This window comes from Rhincodon typus, chromosome 12 (genome assembly GCF_021869965.1).
Source record: "Rhincodon typus isolate 14 chromosome 12, sRhiTyp1.1, whole genome shotgun sequence".
NCBI classification, from domain to species: Eukaryota; Metazoa; Chordata; class Chondrichthyes; order Orectolobiformes; family Rhincodontidae; genus Rhincodon; species Rhincodon typus.
Window position 1 is genome coordinate 62,607,684 of NC_063343.1, and position 19,066 is coordinate 62,626,749.

A 19,066-nucleotide genomic window follows, 5' to 3' on the forward strand; every position below is an offset into this window, starting at 1 on the left:
AGAGGAAGAAGGAGGCTTATGTAGAGATGAGGCGTGAAGGCTCAGTGAGGGCGCTTGAGAGTTACAAGTTAGCCAGGAAGGACCTAAAGAGAGAGCTAAGAAGAGCCAGGAGGGGACATGAGAAGTCTTTAGCAGGTAGGATCAAGGAAAACCCTAAAGCTTTCTATAGGTATGTCAGGAATAAAAGAATGACTAGAGTAAGATTAGGGCCGGTCAAGGACAGTAGTGGGAAGTTGTGTGTGGAGTCCGAAGAGATAGGAGAGGCGCTAAATGAATATTTTTCGTCAGTATTCACACAGGAAAAAGACAATGTTGTCGAGGAGAATACTGAGATACAGTCTATTAGACTAGACGGGATTGAGGTTCATAAGGAGGCGTTAGCAATTCTGGAAGGTGTGAAAATAGATAAGTCCCCTGGGCCGGATGGGATTTATCCTAGGATTCTCTGGGAAGCTAGAGAGGAGATTGCAGAGCCTTTGGCTTTGATCTTTATGTTGTCATTGTCTTCAGGAATAGTGCCAGAAGACTGGAGGATAGCAAATGTTGTCCCCTTGTTCAAGAAGTGGAGTAGAGACAACCCTGGTAATTATAGACCAGTGAGCCTTACTTTGGTTGTGGGTAAAGTGTTGGAAAGGATTATAAGAGATAGGATTTATAATCATCCAGAAAGGAATAATTTGATTAGGGATAGTCAACACGGTTTTGTGAAGGGTAGGTCATGCCTCACAAACCTTATTGAGTTCTTTGAGAAGGTGACCAAACAGGTGGATGAGGGTAAAGCGGTTGATGTGGTGTATATGGATTTCAGTAAAGTGTTTGATAAGGTTCCTCATGGTAGGCTATTGCAGAAAATACGGAGGCATGGGATTGAGGGTGATTTAGTGGTTTGGATCAGAAATTGGCTAGCTGTAAGAAGACAGAGGGTGGTGGTTGATGGGAAATGTTCATCCTGGAGTTCAGTTACTAGTGGTGTACCTCAAGGATCTGTTTTGGGGCCACTGCTGTTTGTCATTTTTATAAATGACCTGGATGAGGGCGTAGAAGGATGGGTTAGTAAATTTGCGGATGACACCAAAGTTGGTGGAGTTGTGGATAGTGCGGAAGGATGTTGCAGGTTACAGAGGGACATAGATAAGCTGCAGAGCTGGGCTGAGAGGTGGCAAATGGAGTTTAATGCGGAAAAGTGTGAGGTGATTCATTTTGGAAGGAGTAACAGGAATACAGAGTACTGGACTAATGGTAAGATTCTTGGTAGTGTGGATGAGCAGAGAGATCTCGGTGTCCATGTGCGTAGATCACTGAAAGTTGCCACCCAGGTTGATAGCGTTGTTAAGAAGGCGTATGGTGTGTTAGGTTTTATTGGTAGAGGGATTGAGTTTCGGAGCCATGAGGTCATGTTGCAGCTGTACAAAACTCTGGTGCGGCCGCACTTGGAGTATTGCGTACAGTTCTGGTCACCGCATTATAGGAAGGATGTGGAAGCATTGGAAAGGGTGCAGAGGAGATTTACCAGGATGTTGCCTGGTATGGAGGGAAGGTCTTATGAGGAAAGGCTGAGGGTCTTGAGGCTGTTTTCGTTAGAGAGAAGAAGGTTAAGAGGTGACTTGATAGAGACATACAAGATGATCAGAGGATTAGATAGGGTGGACAGTGGGAGCCTTTTTCCTCGGATGGTGATGGCTAGCACGAGGGGACATAGCTTTAAATTGAGGGGTGATAGATATAGGACAGATGTCAGAGGTAGGTTCTTTACTCAGAGTAGTAAGGGCGTGGAATGCCCTGCCTGCAAAAATAGTAGACTCGCCAACTTTAAGGGCATTTAAATGGTCATTGGATAAACATATGGATGATAATGGAATCGTGTAGGTTAGATGGGCTTCAGATTGGTTTCACAGGTTGGCACAACATTGAGGGCCGAAGGGCCTGTACTGCGCTGTAATGTTTTCGGTTCTATTTACCACCCCTGCTCGACCAAATCTTTCACAGTCAAGAACAGCACAGGAGGTGGTCATTCTACCCATCAAGTCCATGCTGGCTCTGAACTTAAGTGAAAAATTGTTTAAAACTAAAATCAGTCCCAATGCATCTCAGTCTTCATGATGCAGCTTTTAATTATTAAATGATGAATACAGGCAAAAAACAGAAATCATAAAATGAGCAGACTATTCAAAATACAGTTCACAACGAAGCATTAACAATGTTTTTCATCCTGTTCCCTGGCCTCTCACCACATTTGACACATCAGGTGCCATTTGGAGGCAATATCCTATCCACCAAATCAGGAAACGACAGAAAACCCAACTTTCCAAACCACAGAAATTTCCAATTTAATCCACTGAATTTAATAGGTTAAATCGATTAATGTCAAAGCAGATTTTGGTAGCTGCAGTTCTGCTCAGTGTACCTCTCAGACAGTGACAATGGAGGAGTGGCTCAGTGATTTAAGCAATTCTCCAAAACTACACATTGCTAACTGAATAATAAGTTGATTGTTTGCTTCAATAAAACTTTGGAGGAGCTCTGATTATTCTATTTGAAGTAGAATATAATCAATTGCAAAAGATGGTTTATAATCCATTCATTTATAGGTGAAAAAAAATTAAAGAAATTACTGTTTGCGGTCTAACTGGTCTGTATTTGGGAGGACAGGAGGAGATAAGTACCACAAGCTAAAACATAATTTGGTAAAGATATGCAAGTACGTACAAAGGGAGCATGAGACAGAGACAGAGGGGTGGAGTAAGGAAGGACTGCAAAAACCAAGAAAGAGAAACCGAAAGACAGCTACAAGAGCGGGGACTGACAAATCTTCCTCTTGCTGCCAACAGGTTAAAAAGTTACAGAAAGTTAAATCCAGAAAAAGGTAAACCCAACTTTCCAAACCACAGAAACTTCCAATTTAATCCACTGAATTTAATAGGTTAAATCGATTAATGTCAAAGCAGATTTTGGTAGCTGCAGTTCTGCAAGTCACCACCAGATGGCAGGAACCTCATTATATGGCCAGAAGGTGAATTTGGGGGAATCCCTCCCTTGGAACATTAACCAGCAGCAGGGGTCAGCTACACCACCCTGCCCCCACTTCGAGTTAATGCAGGATCCAGGGAGAGACAGAGGAAGCAAAGACGGAGGGCGAGGGGAAGGAGGGAGACGGGAATTAAGAGAATGGCAGAATGTTGAACTCCCTGTCGCACCCTCTCTATCATCTCAGCAGCTGAAGTGGGCTGGGGAGGTTAGGTTGTGGATCCCAAAGCCAGCACATGCAAGATCACAGCTTCACTGTTCATGTCACAGAAAGCAACCACTGCATTCTAACCTTCCCAGCCCAGGCCAGCAGCTCCCCCCCACCCTTCTCCCACTAACCTAGCCGCTTTCTACAGGTTACCGTTGCAGAGTTGGAGGGGTGCAGAGTTCAGCCCATTGTCGCTGAAGCAGGTGCTGAAGAAGGCAAAGACCCTCTCAGAGAAGGTCTGGCGGAAGGTCAGGAGGTGAGACATGTCCTCAGCATCGTAGAACGAGAGGCGACCGTCATCAAAATCCAGGAACACCCCGATCCTCTTCAGCTTCTTCTGAATGGGCAGCCGTTTCCATGGCAATGTGCCAGCCCAGTACTGCTCACCATCCCTCAGGCGAAGGGTCCAGTAGCCATTGGAAGGTGCAACCTTGACCACAACCTTACGGTCCACCGTCTCCTTGGCAATACCCAGGTCCCACTTGGTCTTTCCAGCCACTCCCACCTCCCAGTAGTGCCTCCCACTGGAGAAGCTCTGGGAGCTCAAGACATTGACGCACTTATCGAATCGCTCGGGATTATTGGCCACAGGCTGCTGCTCGTTGACCTCGGACACACTAGTCAGATCCTCGGACACGAGCAGGTTAGGGTGAGCGGTGCTTGGGTCAAAGGTCAATCGGGTTGGAGCTGACAGAAAGAAAATAATGGCCTGCTTTCAGATTGCCCAACAAATATTCATTCACTTATTCAATAAAACATTAAAGAAACATAGAATCCAACTTAATCTGCCCTTTTTTAGCACCTTTAATCTAAATAAACATACCAAGATTCTTTACAGCAGTGATTATAAAATAATATTTGACATTGAGCTAAAAGATTAGTAAGCTACCAAACAAAAACAGAATTGTTAAAATTGATCTCTTATTAGAAAATCACATCTAACAGTGTAGTTGACTAACATTTAACATTATTAGAGCCTCTTCAGAATAATAAAGAGGGCATAATATAGAAAAGCTGCCAAGGCCGAGGGGATTCTTGGAGTTTATTTCAAGTTATAAAGAGCTTTCTCATATCAAGAAGTCAGGACCTTGAAGGGAAACTGCTCGTCTCAGGAAAGGAACTATACGATTCTGATGTGCTGTTAGTTTCACTCTCGACTTTACACTAACTCGGTCTGACAATGCCTCGTTTTTAAGCAAGTCTCATCCTCATTCTCAGACTGACTGGCGAGAACCCCAAAGCTCTCCCAGAAAGCTGAAGGGACAACCACCAATGATGGACTGATTAACGGACATACAAGAGGTTAGGATTAGGTGAGCTCAGAGATCTTTCAAGGGTTGCAGGACTGGAGGAAATCACCGAGATAAGTGAGGCAATGCCGCACAGGCATTTGAATACGAGGATGAGAATTTGAAAATTGAAGTGTTGCCAGAATGGAAATCAATCTAAGTTAGGGAGCACAGGTGAGCTGGGTTTTTTTTAAACCTTTCTTCATTCACAGAATGAAGGTATCACTGGCTAGGCAGCATTTATTGCCCATCCCTAATTGCCCAGAGGGCAGTTAAGAGTCAACCACATTGCTGTGGGTCTGAAGTCACATGTAGGCCAGACCAGGTAAGGATGACAGTTTTCTTCCCTAAAGGACATTAGTGAACCAGATGGGTTTTTCCCTGACAAATCGACTCACAATGGACTCTTAATTCCAGATATTTATTGAATTCAAATTCCACCATCTGTCACAGCAGGGTTCAAACTTGGGTCCCCAGAATGTTATCTGGGTCTCTGAATTAACAGTCCAGTGATAATACCACTAGGCCACTGCCTCCTCGTTGAACAGATGTTGGTCAGAGTTAGGATACAGGTCGTAGAGTTTGATGAACTGAAGTTTAAAAGAGCGCACAAGGTCTTAAATCAGAATTTTTGAAGCACAAGAGGCCCATTGCACCCACTTGCTGACTCCTGGAGGAGCAACTCCTCCACAATTATATTCATAATTTGTTTATTGTTTTCTCCATCTCCTTCCTACTGAAGTGAGGCACTTCACAAATTGCTGGGTTAATTTTCATTCTACCGGCCTGCCTCAGTTCTCCTGAAACTTACCACCATCCTCCACTCAGTTCACCGCATTTCCAAGTCAGAGTCTTCCAGCAATGAAATTGACCCTTTGGTCCAACCAGTCCACACTGAACATAATCCCAAACTAAACTAGTCCCACCTGCCTGCGCTTGGTCCAATCAATTCTTATTCATGTACTCATCCAAATGTCTTTTAAACGTTGTAACTGTACCCACATCCACCACTTCCTCTGGAAGTTCATTCCTCACATGAACCACACTCCCTTAAAAAAAAAAAGTTGCCCCTCATTGTCTTTGTAAACTCTCTCTCCTCTCACCTTAAAAATATACCCTGTAGTCTTGAAATCTCCCACTCTAGAGAAAAGACATCTGCCATTCACCTTAGAGACCTCTCACGATTTTATAATCCTCCATAAGGTGACCCCCCCTCAACCTCCTACGCTCCAGTGAAAAAAAGCCCCAACTTATCCAGGCTCTCCCCATAACTCAAGGCTTCCTTTCTTGGCAACATCCTGGTAAATCTCTTCTGAACCCTCTCCAGCTTAATAACATCCTTCCTATAACAGGGCGACCAGAACTGGACACAGTATTCCAGAAGAGGCCTCACCAACGTTCTGTACAACCTCAACATAACATCCCAGCTCCTATACTCAAAAGGAGTGAGCAATGAAGGGAAATATGCTATACCCCTTCTTGACCAACTACAGATAAAAACTAACCCAGCACTTTGTGAAGTCATTCATTTTGGTGGAAAATAAAGGAGAAAACAGTAAACAAATTATGAATACAATTGTGAATAAAAACGTTGCCTTATGTGCAAAGTTTGCAATTGTGTTTTGTACACCCAAGTTTAGGTCATTCATACAGGTCAAGAAAAACACGTGTCTTCATATGAACCTCCCCTACAAACATTTCCCTGTCTAAAAGACGATTATTCACACTGCCCTCAGACTCCAATCACAGAGCTATTTTTGGATCCATGCTGCTACTGTCCCTTTTGCTTCCTGGGTTTTTATTTGGCTGTAAAGTCTGGTAATGTTGCACTAAAAAAAAAATGTCTTTTCGAAGTCCATGGATAGCACATCATTACCCGATCAAAACAAAACTCCAATTTCATTCAACATGCAACAACATATCTGGTAACAAATCCACAATTAATCCTGGATTACAGATCTGCTCCAAACATCAGCAGAAACAAACAAACAGCAATAATTCATGAGGTACAAACTGTGCAGCAGCACGAGTATTAACTGTGTCAGACTAGAGTAAAAGCAGGGTGGTCACAGAGGTGCTGCCTGTGAGCCTGCCTGCAGTGTTACACTGACACAGGTCTCATGTTGCCTTTCAGCCCATCTCCTGAGCTATCAGCAATGGGTGGTGTATGAAATATGCAAGGTTTACATGTTGACCTTTCACCTCTGGGATCTGGTCATTAATTTCTGGGTTAGAGCTTAACCAGTGAAGAGGAGGCTTTACTCTGTATCTAACCCCATGCAGTCCCTGACCTGGCAATATTTGATGGGGACAGTGTGGACAGAGCTTTAGTTTCATTTTTAAACAGTAGAGAGAGCTTTACTCCATCTGTAGCCCTATGCTGTACTGGTCCTGGGAGTGTGTGATCAGGATGTTGGCAAGACAGCTTTAGTTTCAGGTTAAAAATGTAGAGGGAGCGTTACTGTATCTAACACTGCACTGTCCCTCTCCTGGAAAAATGTTTGATAGGAGCAGTTCAAAAGTGCTTTACTTTCCGTTTAAAAAAAAGAGTAGAAAGACAGCTTGACTCTGTATCTAACTCTGTGATGTCCCTGTCCTGGCAAATGTTTTGATGAGGACAGTGTAGAGGGAACTTTACTCTGTCTGTAACCCCATGCTGCACCAGTCCTGGGAGTGGTTGATGGGGATGAGGATGAAATTGAGGAAGCTTTACTTTCAGTTTAAAGCAGAGGGAGTGTTACTTTCAGTCTAAAAAAGTAGAGAGAGTTTTACTCTTGTATCTGACCCCATGCTGTCCCTTTCCTGCGAGTGATTGATGAGGACAGTGTACAGTAAGGTTTACTTTTAGTTTAAAAGCGCAGAGGGAGCTTTATCTAACTCTGTACCGGACCTACAATCATAGAATCCCTATGGTGTGGAAGCAGGCCATTCGACCCATTGAATCCACATCAACCCTCCGAACAGCATCTAACCCAGACCCACGCCACTACCTTATACTTTAAACACTGCATTTCCCATGGCTAACCTACCTGACCTGCATATCCCTGAACACTATAGGCAATTTAGCATGGCCAATCCACCTAACATGCACATCCCTGGGCCCTATGGATAATTTAGCACAGCCAATCCACCTAGCCTGCACATTTTTGGACTGTGGGAGGAACCGGAGGAAACCCACACAGACACGGGGAGAATGTGAAAACTCCACACAGACAGTCGCCCGAGGGTGGAATTGAACCTGGGTCCCTGGCGCTGTGAGGCAGCAATGCTAATGATGGAGTGTTTGATGGGGACAGTATAAAAGGTAGCTTTACCTGGTCTCATGCTGTACCTGCTCTGTGAGTGTTTGAATGGGACAGTGTCGAGGACGCTTTAAATTTAGGTTATTTTCAGTTTTTAAAAAAATTTAATCCATTTTCTAAGCGACCAGTTCAGAGACGTGATTCCACACCTCTGGAGGAGGTGGGACTTGAATCTGGGCCTCCTGGTCCAGGGGTAGAGACACTACTACCGTGCCAACAGTAGAGGGAATTTCACTCTGTATCTAACCCCGTGCTGTCCCTGTCCTGTCGGTGTTAGAAGGGGGGGAAAATAGTGTGAAAACCTTCACCTTGTGCTCCTGGAGTAGGCGTTGGTACTGGTTTTGGAGGGGGATGGGATGAGAACATTATTGACCAGGAGCATAGTCATTAATTAAAAAAAAAGAGCTGCGATTGGAAAAAAAAACCCTTGACACGAAGCACAGGAGTGGGCACAGGAGATACATGGCCCAAGGCTGACAGAGATCCCACCGTTACCTGGTTCCAGGGATTTATACATCTTCTTCCAGACGATGTACTGAAGGGGCCCAGTATAACGGGCAGTACGAAGATGACCACTGACATCAGGCTCATTCTCGATCTGCACACTGTGGGGAGAGGAGGGGTGAGAAAAATCAGCGAGGGCAGTAACCTTACAATGGGGGAAAGTGGGGGGCTTGAGCGCATGCAGAGCGGAGTAAGAGGCAACAGGAATTCAGGAGAAAGAAGAATGTTTTCTTAAAATATCCACCCAGCGAGAAACAGCCAGGCACAGAAGAATGACTTTTTTTTTTAAAATAAAAGGGGCAAACAATTAAAAAGAGAGAGTGTCACTCGTTTGATACAAGTCACAACACAACAACGAACGACTTTTGTATTCTATGTGGCGCCTTTCGGGCAGTAAAAATGTCCAAAAGGTTTTTCACAGGAATGTTATCAAGTTAAAATTGACACCTCGTCACTTCAGATATTACAGAGATGACCAAGAGCTCGGTTACAGAGGCCAGCTTTAGAAAACCATCTTACAGCGGCAAGTCAAAAGCTGAAAAGTTTAGCGACAGAATTCCACATCCTTAGGCCGGAAACACAGCTGTCAGTGATGGAACAGAGGAAACTGGGGAACGCACAAGAGGCCAGTGTAGGAGGGGTGCAGGACAGTGTAGGTCAGTGAGCGTGGGGGCTGAGATAGCGACGGTGAACTGGATTTGGTAGGAGTTAGGATACAGCAGCAGAGGTTCGGATAAATAGACAAACCTAATCAGGAGCTCGATGCAGACTCCATCGTTAACAGAAAACACGCTGCATTATACACTGAAATGAAAGGTGTATTTACGTACCTGCCCGCTAGACCCCGGGTCTGGGGAAAGAAAACAGAACGAGGCAGAGTTAGGTGCAGTTTGAAGGTTATATTCAGTGCTGAATCCTCCTTTTAATGTGATGCTCCTCTCTTTAACTGGCCTCACTATCCACGCCATTGGAACACCACTTGGCTCAGGGTAAAATAATACCGAATCACTAATTCAAGCATTTCACTAGTGCTGCGTATGATACAGTATTAGGGTACAGCAACAGGCCATTCAGTCCAATAGGTCTGAATTTATGCCTCAGGCGCCAACTCCCACCTTACCAACACTTCCTGTTCCTTCCTCTCAGTCTTTCTGCAGTGTTCCTTAGTGATAGCCATGCTATTGGTCTTAAAGACTCACTGTGGCAGTGAGTTTCACATTTTAAAAGTACTAAAACCCATCTGAAAGATGTCTCGGTGGCTCAAAGCTCCCCAGGTAGCACACTTACCCAAGTCAGAAAGTCCTAGGTTCAAGCAGGTAACTGTGACAGAGACTCTGAATGCAGTGCCGAGGGAGCTCTGCATCATCAGAGGTGCCATCTCTTGATGGAGATTTCCTCAGGAGAACATTGCATCCTCTATCACAGAAATAGAAAACTGATGGAAAATCTCAGCAGGTCTGGCAACATCTATGGAGAGAAATCAGAGTTAACATTTCAGGTCGAGTGACCCTTCCTCATAACTCCTCAGTCGACCCGAAACGTTAACTCTGATTTCTCTCCATAGATGCTGCCAGATCTGCTGAGCTTTTCAAGCAACTTCTATTTTTGGTTTACAGCATCTGCAGTTCTTTCTGATTTTATTTACTGCATCCTCTATTTTAAACTCAAGTAGGGAGAGCTTCCTGATGTCCTCGGCTAATATTTATTTAGCTGGTTAATAATTAACCCTCAAACAAACTTCACTGTACTGATAAAAAATAACCCAGTCATCAAGGTGCTGTTTGTGGGACCTTACTGTGCACACATTGAACTGCAGGAAATGCAGCAGCCAACGCTAAATAAAATTACCGTGCACTTTTATACAGCACAATAAGAAAGAAAATGTGCCCCGTTTCTCACCTCACAGGTCACCAATGAACTATGCTGATATGTGAGACAGTCTGTGGTTTATAAAATGAAGGAAGTGAGAGCAGCCAGTTTGTTGCTGTCCTCTGCGGCTGGAGTCAAACCCACAAACAGCTGGGTATGTGAAGAGAGCCAACAGGGAAGAAGCTGAACAGGTTTAACCTGAGGGTCACCACACCTCAGGTGAGGGGGAGGTTGACAGGGTAACCTCAGTTGGTGTGAGAACTGAACCCATGCTGTTGGAGTCACTGTACATTGCAAAACCAGCTGTCCAGCCAACTGAGCTAACCAATGCCCCTTTTTTTTGTAATGATTACAAGTTTGAAGAAAGCCTGAGGTCTATAATGGCGGTGGCCATTATTATCTGTACGAGAGTCTCTGCTTTACTCAGGCTCCAGACACTGTACCCGAAGCTCAATGTGTTTCGAAAGCAAACAGGGCAACTCCAAAACTGTTCTGAGGAAGGGTCACTGGACCCGAAACATTAACTGATTTTTTTTTTCCTTCACAGATGCCACCAGACCTGCTGAGCTGTTCCAGCAACTTCTGTATTTGTTCCAGATCAACTTCTCTCGCCCGTGCCAAAATCCAACTTTTGTCAAGCGTATTTGGGAGGACGGGTACTGGAAGAAGCTAACTCGGACCCTTCTGCTCACACCCCATTAGCTGTCCCCTCTGTAGCCATTACCTCAAACAGCACGGTGGTCTTCAGCTGCTCCAGACAGCCCTGGGTGCTGCTGATGAGCTGGTCCAGCTCCTCAAGGCCCATGTCCAGCTGCTCGATGTGTCTCCGCAGCTTCTCCAGAGTGGAGGCCTCGTCTCGCTGGAGCTCAGTCACCAGGCTGCTCTCCTCCTTCCACAGGATCTGGTGCATCTTCTCAAAGTCACTCCTCACTTTCTGCTGCAGCTCAGCCGATTCCCTCTGCAAAAAGGGAGAGAGTCTGAAGACACCTGCAGTGGGCCATTCAACCCATCCTTTCATGGAACAGCCCACTGAGCCCCCACAGCTAGCTGCTCTTTAACTTTTTGAAGCATTTATCTGATTCCCTTTCTCCTCAGCCGGTTTCTTTTCCCTTTCCCGGACCCTGGAATAATTTTAACCCTCACGTCGCAATTAGCTCAGTCCAGGATTTGAAGTATCATGGAGATTTGCCCAGACCGTTTTTACCTTGATTTCCGCCATCTTTTCTTCGTCTCGTTTCTTCATCTTCACAATCATGTCCTTCTTGTCCCGGTGACATTTCTGGAGATCGGTCAGCTGTTTCTGAAAGGTAACATCACAAGGTTTTTAAAACAACCCTTTTGGACCCTAGCATCCAAGCGCTGAGGATAGGAACGGTCCAATTTGGACAGGACAAGCATGGAATTTCCACTTTTTGGCTAATTCCTGCTGTCAATTACCAAGGGATCAGGAAATTTTGGATCTGGTAATGTGTAATGAGGAATATTTAATGAAGATCTCAGAGGAAAAATATCCGCTAGGAAACAGTGACCATAACATAGCAGAATTTGTTTGAGAGTGAGAAACTTGGATCAGAAACAAAATGGATCAGGTGTACAAAATGATCAGAGGTATAGATAGAGTAGACAGCCAGAGACTTTTTCCTAGGGTGGAGGTAGCTATTACGAGGGGGCATAGTTTTAAAGTGAGTGGAGGTAGATATAGGGGAGATGTCAGAGGTAGGTTCTTTACTCAGAGAGCAGTAGGGGCGTGGAACGCATTGCCAGAGAGGGTAGTGGAGTCGGCCTCGTTAGGGGCATTTAAGCGGCTATTAGATAGGCATATGGATGATAGTATAAGGTAAGGGTGGAGGTTAGATAGACTTTAGGATTAGAGTAAAAGTTCGGCACAACATCATGGGCCGAAGGGCCTGTACTGTTCTATGTTCTAGAAACTACAGTGCTAAATGCAAATAAGGACAACTACAAAGGAATGAGGGGAGAGTTAGCTGGAGCGGACTGGGAAAGGAATTCAGCAGAAATGACATCTGAGGAACAATGGGAGAATTTAGGAAAACAGATCATAGTTCACAGCAAAGATATGTCCCAGAGAGAGTCAGGAAGATTCTAGGATGGGGATAAACCAAATTTTGGTTAACCAGGGATAGCAGCAAATTAAAAGAGAAAAAAAAATACAATATGGCAAAGATTAGGCAGGTTTTAACAACAACAACAAAAAAGACAAAATAAAATAAAGGAGAAAATAAACTTTGAGGATAAACTTGCAAGTAATATCAAGATGAAGAGGAAGAGCATCTTCAAACATCTAAGAGAGACCCCAAAGTGAAAATGGGCCCCTTTGAGAACAAGGCTAGGGAAATAATGGGGAAATCAGGAAATGGCAGAGGACTTTAATAAATAGCTTTCATTAATCTTCACAGTAGAAGACTCTAACAATGTTACAAAATACAAAGAAATCAAGGGCCAACAAACAAAGGGAGAGAGGAAATACAATAACTAATTGCTGGAGATAAAGTGCCAGGGAAAATTATAGGGCTAAAAGACAACAAATCCTCTGGATCTTGTGGGTTGTATCCTGGGATTTTGAAGGAAGCAGCTACAGATAATGGATAGTGATTTCTTACAGGAACTGCCATATTCTGGCAACATCCCAGAGAATTGGAAAACTGTCATTGTAACATTTATTCAAAAAGGGAATGTGATAAAAACTTAATAGGCCAGTTAACTCAAAACGTCACTGGGAAAATGTTGGAATCCCTTGGAAAAAGGAAGTAATAGCAGAATGAGGGACCAATCACTGCACCACAAGAGACCCCAATCCCTCTCCCAGACTGCCCTAATATAAGTAAGGCGCACTAAGTTGAATCAACATCCACCATATTCTTACCTCTATTGTGTGTAGGAAACACTCAACAGATCTACAATTAAAAGGACAGTGCCAGGATTTTGCCTGGTTAGCTTCTGGGAAAGATCCACTCACATCCCGCAAACATATTTTTAAAAAAAAAAGTTGCACGAGTTTCCATGTGTCAGAGATGAGAACTTGCAGAATTCGTCTTCTCTGACGCCAATCTCAATGTCAGCCTGTCAGGATGGTTTTATACCACTTCCTGCAACAGTTTTACACAACTGAATGTCTGGGTCAGTCTTTCAGCAACAGTAAAAAAAAAAAGAACCATTTCATTGTGGTTCTGGAGTCACAACGACAGCTCCCCTTTCTTGTGGGATATTAGTGAACAAAACAGGTTTCTACAACAACCCAACTGCATCACACTCTCTTTTGCTGAAGCCAACTTTATTTCTTATCAACAATTAACATTCTCACACCACATTGGTGAAATTTGAACTTGTGTTCGTCAGGATTATAAAGGCACACATTTAAGAAATCCTTGTCTTGTAACCTTCCGATGCCCCAAAGAGCCTGTGTTGCCTCATCAATACAGAGCAGCCATGATCTAATGGACAGGCACAAAATTCTGAAGAGACTGCATGGCCTCATCCTTGGGACTAGGAGCAGGAGTAAGCCACAGTCCCTAATGCCTGCTCTGCTATTCAACATGATTGTGGGTGATCTCATCTTGGCCTTAACACCACTTTCCTGTCTGCTTTCCAGAACCTTTCGACTTGTTTAAAAATAAATCTATCTCCTCCTTAAATTTACTCAATGGCCCAGCATCCACCAGACTCTGGGATAGTGAATTCCACAGATTCATGACCCATTGGGAGAAGTAATTTCTCATCTCTGTTTTAAATCTGCCACTCCTCATCCTGGAGCTATCTATTCTAGATAGCCCAATGAGGAAATGTCCTCTCTACATCTACTGGACAGGATGAAATAAGGTTGAGGAGGCTTAAACACGATCCAGATTGCAGTGCATGGCCAGTGTCAGCACTGGAAAGTCAGTGGGAGGCGATCTCATTGAATCTTTGTGAGATGCTTTGCAAGGTTAGATTCCATTTCTCACTAACTGGACAATCTAGATCTAGAGGTCACAGTCTCAGGTTAAAGTCGTAGCCATTTAGGCCTGGGATAAGCTAAACATTCTACACTCAGAGGGTTACAAATCTTTGTAACTCTCTACCCAAGCAGACTGTAGATGTTCAGACAGTGGCTATATTTAAGACGGAGATTGTTAGATTGCTCGATATTAAAGGGAATCAGGGGACATTCTGGGTGAGTAGAATTATTGCTGAAGACTAGCCATGATCTTCAAAAAATGGCAGGCCAGGCTCAAGGCATTAGGACCTACTTCCATTTCCATTAATGCTGTTCTATATTCTCCTGTCACAGATGCAAGGAATTAATATGCAGCAAGTGTGAAATAACAAATATTTCAACAATTCACTGGGGACTGGGTCACAAGAAGCTCCAGGGAGACAAAGTTAAGAAACTATCCAGCTCGGTTCATGTAATATTGAAAGCAGGAGGAGGAGGATGGATGACATTAGCTTTAAACCACGGTACATCCACAGATGACAACAGTCATTCACGCCCGACACTAGCCTCAGAAAAGTTCCAGTAACAGAAGGTGGTAGAGATGCATAATTACCACTCACTCTTGACAAAGAGGGGGAAGAGAGATGAAACAGGCTTATTCAGAAGCTTTCCTTTACTCACCCGTCTTCAGCTATTTAATCTTGCACCTTACTAGTTGGGTTTTCCACTAGAGTCAGCCACAAGGTCGTGCTCTCACACAGACAAGCCCAAACAGCCATCGTAAATAAGTCATTCACTCTCAGGCACCAGTAATTAACAGAGCTTGACACTTTCCACTTGGGACCTAGTCTCGCACACAGGCCCACCTAGTCCCACTCACTTACAAGCGCTCACATATATGCACGCACATAGATACGTACCGGGGTTCGCTAGTTACCAGCAACAGGATTTCTGGGTAATTCCTCTCTGCTTCAGGGACAAGAAGACCTGTTATAGTCTCCAACTCCTGCTCCAGGGTAACCAGCGGACACAGACCCAGCAGGGAGAGCTCCTCAGAGTCCCAGTAGATGAATGACTTGGGGCTCATTCTTAAACAAAATCAAAGGTATAAGCCCAAGTGTATCTTGGGCAGTGTAAAATGAGCGAGGATTTCCCTCCCAAACTAACAGGGGATAGCAGACTAGTAATTCACAGGCTAAAGCTCTGGGGACATGGGTTCAAATTCTACCATGGCAGCTTAAACTCAGTCAATAAATCTGGAATTGTAAGTTGGTGTCAGCAAGAGTGACCATGACAACAAGCAAAAATTGTAAAAACCCACTGGGGTCACTAATGTCCTTGAGGGAAGGAAATCTACAGTCCATACACAGTCTGGTCTACAAGTGAGTCCAGATTGACAGCCTGAATAGCCCTCAGCAACAACCCCAGCCCACATCCAGGATATCAGTGAAAGAATCAAAGAAAAGTCCCACAATCAGAATTAACATTCAGTATCAGCTTTCTGCTGAGATCAGGCGGCCCAAGTCTGCACAAAGCTGCATGTGGGCTTGAGGAAAACAAAACACAAATTGTCCAAATAATTTTTTTTAAAAAGACAAGCAATTGACATAACACCAACCCTTAAACACTGCTTAGGTTGCTGCTTTTTAGTCCAAAACATTCAGCTTTGTGTTGAATTTCTATGGGATAGCCAACCAGCGATTAAGGCACAATCGCACTTTGATCCTCTGCAAACAACTGGGCTGCTCCTTTGTTAATTCAAAGTCATGTAGATCAGTAACAACTAAATTACCCTATTACCAAATCACGGAGCATATGTAAGCAGCAAAACAGGATTTGTGCAAATTGTAGAATGGTATCATGCAGGTGGCTGTTCTCATGTGCTATCTTTTTAAAGATAGGTGCCACTCTCCTGATGACGTTTTCTGTCCTCAAGAGTTGATTCTATGTTAGATATTACTGTTGACTGTTTCCATTGGCCTTTTAGGCAGTGCATTCAGATCGCTGGGTTAAAAAAAAATTCCACCCTTTGATCATTGGCAATAAAGTCAGAGACAATGATTAAATCTGTACCCTCCTGCTATCGGATACAGTTCCACCTCAATTACCCCATTTAAAAAAAAAACTGAATTTTGAATCAGGAAGTTGAACATTGCGGAATTCTGATTCAGGATCATAAGAACATAAGGAATAGGAGTAGGACTAGGCCATCTGGCCCCTCGAGCCTGCTCTACCATTCAGTAAGATCATGGCTGATCTTTTCATGGACTCAGCTCCACTTACCTGCCTGCTCACCATAACTCTTAATTCCTTTAAATGTTCAAAAATCCATCTTTGCCTTAAAAGCATTTGACAACGTAACCTCAACTGCTTCACTGGGCAGGGAATTCCACAGATTCACAACCCTTTGGGTGAAGAAGTTCCTCCTCAACTCAGTCCTAAACCTGGGGAAGGGTCTAGGCCCAAAATGTCAGCCTTTCTGCTCCTATGATGCTGCTTGGCCTGCTGTGTTCATCCAGCCCTGCACCTTCTTGTCTCAGATTCTCCAGCATTTGCAGTTCCTACTATCTCTAATACAGCAGCCAATTTGCCCAAAGTAGGAATTAAATGGCATCGTTCCAGTGAGTTTGCATTGAGCAAAATGCCAGACCGGGAGAACAAACAGTGATCCAGTCAAAGTTGCAATAGTTAAGCATCAAGTCAGAAATTCTCAACTTGCTTGAAAATTTAATGGAGAACTTGCCTTTTTGCAACCTCAGAATGACTCAAACTCCTCAACCAAAGCCAACACTTATATATGGTCACTGTTGCAATGTAAGTAACACAAAGGACAATTTTTGAACAGCAGGATAGAGTCAGAGAGGTCTAAAAGCACAGAAAAAGGCTTTCCGGCCCATCAACTCTGCACTGATCAAAACAACCACAATCCCACAAACAACGCGATAATTTGTTCTCTTAAGTAATGCAAATTGAGGCACAAATACTGAAACAGGACGTCAGTTGTAACAGACCTTCATTACATCCAAAGACAACTGTTATAGCACAGAAGGATACTATTAAGTGCATTGCGTCTGAAATACTGCCAGAAGACTTTGTTTTTGTTTGGTTTAAACCCCACCCAATGGGCAAGTGAAGCATCAGATTAACGAAGGTCAGCACCTCCAGCGGTGCAGCACTCCCTCAGTCCTGAAGCTGGGAGAGTTAGGCTTATGCTTAACTCTCTAAAGTGGGCCTTGACCCCACAATTCTCTGACTTGGTTGAAGTTAAATTGAACCCGAGGAAGGGTCACCGGACCCGAAACGTTAACTCTGTTTTCTCCTTCACAGATGCTGCCAGACCTGCTGAGCTTTTCCAGCAACTTTGTTTTTGTTAAACTGAACCTGGTTAGGCCACACTTGGAGGTGTGATGTCCAGCTCTGGTCACTCTTTATTTAGAGACATGAGGAACCTCAAGAGAGTTGCAGAATGTTTCCAGCAATGGGGATAGCTAAGAAATTAGAACAGTTCTGAAGGAGGGTCACTGGACTTGAAACGTTAACTCTGCTTTCTCTCCACAAATGCTGCCAGACCTTTCGGATTTCTCCAGCAGCTTCTGTGCTTGTTTCAGATCTTCAGCATCCACAGCTTTTTGTTTAATATAAGCTTGAAGGGAGAATTGAACAAGCCTTACTGATTATATCAGGACAAAATAAAGTACACAAAGAAATGCTGTTCCACCGAGCTGACGATACAAGGACCAGGGGAAACAGATTGAAGTTTTGGGGCAAGACGTATAGGGCGTATGTAAGGAAGAACATTTACTTTAAGCACAGCATGCAGCAATGGTCGAGAACATTTTGCCCTGAAGACTGGAAGCAGAATGACGACTTCAAAGGAAACTTGACTGATATTAGCTTGGAAGGAGATAAACTCACAGGGGGCTACAGAATGGGGAAGGGGAAGGGGTGGGAGAGGGGAAGGGGTGAGAGAGGGGAAGGGGAAGGGGAGAGGGGGAGGGGGGTGGGGGGGGGGGAGAGGGGAAAGGGGAGAGGGGAAGGGGAAGGGAAGAAAAGGAGGGCGGTGAAGGTGGAATAAAGTCGAGGGAGGCTCTCAGACCGACTGCAATTGACGAGGGGCCGAAACTCCGCGGGTTTAAGGAGTTTGCACCAGCCCTGTGCTGGGCCGGGGGGGATCGCTGCTCACCTGTAACCGGAGCCGGACATCCTGGGTGCTCGCCCCTCTGAGCCGCTCCACCACCCCGGCCACCAGGTAATTGGTGCGGAAATTCTTGGAGCTGAACCGCCGGCGACACTGGGGGCAAGTGAAGCTGTTGTGGGAGCCCCTCCAGAACTGCAAGATGCATTTCTTGCAGAAATGGTGCATGCATTCCAACATGACTGGCTCCTGGAACATCTCGCAACAGATACAACAGGTTAGTTCATCCGTCACCCCCTCCATCCTCACTCACTCACACTTCCCGAACAAACTAACAGCGTCACACCACACTTTCCAAACTTCCAAACCTTCACAAACTGGGAGGGGGGAAAAAATCCTTCAGCTGCTTTCGATTTTACCCAATGCTCCGCCCATTACGTTTTACCCCCCCCAACTCGTTCCCTTCCTTCCTTCCTTCCATCTTTCTCTCTCCCTCCCTCCTTCCTTCTGTGAACGGGTGCACCAATGATCTCTCAGTCAACAAGCGTTCATGAACCATTTCAATGTCCTTCTGCACCAATCTCTTCACTGGCAGCTGTGAAAGACAAAGAGGTGGGACTGGCAGACGGAAACTGGGTTAGGTAAAAAAAACTGCTTTATCTGCTGGGTACGTCAGACTTCGGAAAGGAGAAATTACACAGCGGGGGTGAATAATCTCTAATGTGTGGACGATGAGTCATGTAAATATTAACATCCCTGTAAATACTGACACACTCCCCAGGGACCCCCCTGTAAATACTG

At 44.5% G+C, this 19,066-nt stretch overlaps 1 protein-coding gene across 2 annotated transcripts; it reads right to left on the bottom strand.

Annotated features, from left to right (window-relative positions):
• Positions 1-2,087: 2,087 nt before the first annotated feature.
• On the bottom strand, positions 2,088-18,865 carry LOC109923607 (E3 ubiquitin-protein ligase TRIM62-like). 2 transcript variants are annotated; one of them, XM_020523650.2, is made up of 6 exons: positions 18,314-18,865; positions 11,401-11,496; positions 10,921-11,154; positions 9,158-9,177; positions 8,319-8,428; positions 2,088-3,919 (listed from the first exon to the last, which is right to left on the bottom strand). In XM_020523650.2, the coding sequence occupies exons 1-6, from the start codon at positions 18,566-18,568 to the stop codon at positions 3,375-3,377; spliced, it is 1,260 nt and encodes a 419-aa protein (XP_020379239.1). In that variant the 5' UTR covers positions 18,569-18,865; the 3' UTR covers positions 2,088-3,374. The 2 variants fall into 2 exon arrangements, with proteins under 2 accessions (XP_020379239.1, XP_048459632.1); XM_048603675.1 differs by lacking the exon at positions 18,314-18,865 and adding an exon at positions 17,142-17,197.
• Positions 18,866-19,066: the final 201 nt, after the last annotated feature.

Coding starts and splice junctions, on each gene's coding strand:
- LOC109923607 (XM_020523650.2), bottom strand. CDS start 18,568: ATGGAGGGGGTGACGGATGAACTAACCTGTTGTATCTGTTGCGAGATG. Junction 8,429..9,157: donor ACCCGGGGTCTAGCGGGCAG/GTACGTAAATAC, acceptor CTCTCCCCACAG/TGTGCAGATCGAGAATGAGC. Junction 3,920..8,318: donor GTATAAATCCCTGGAACCAG/GTAACGGTGGGA, acceptor TCTTTCTGTCAG/CTCCAACCCGATTGACCTTT.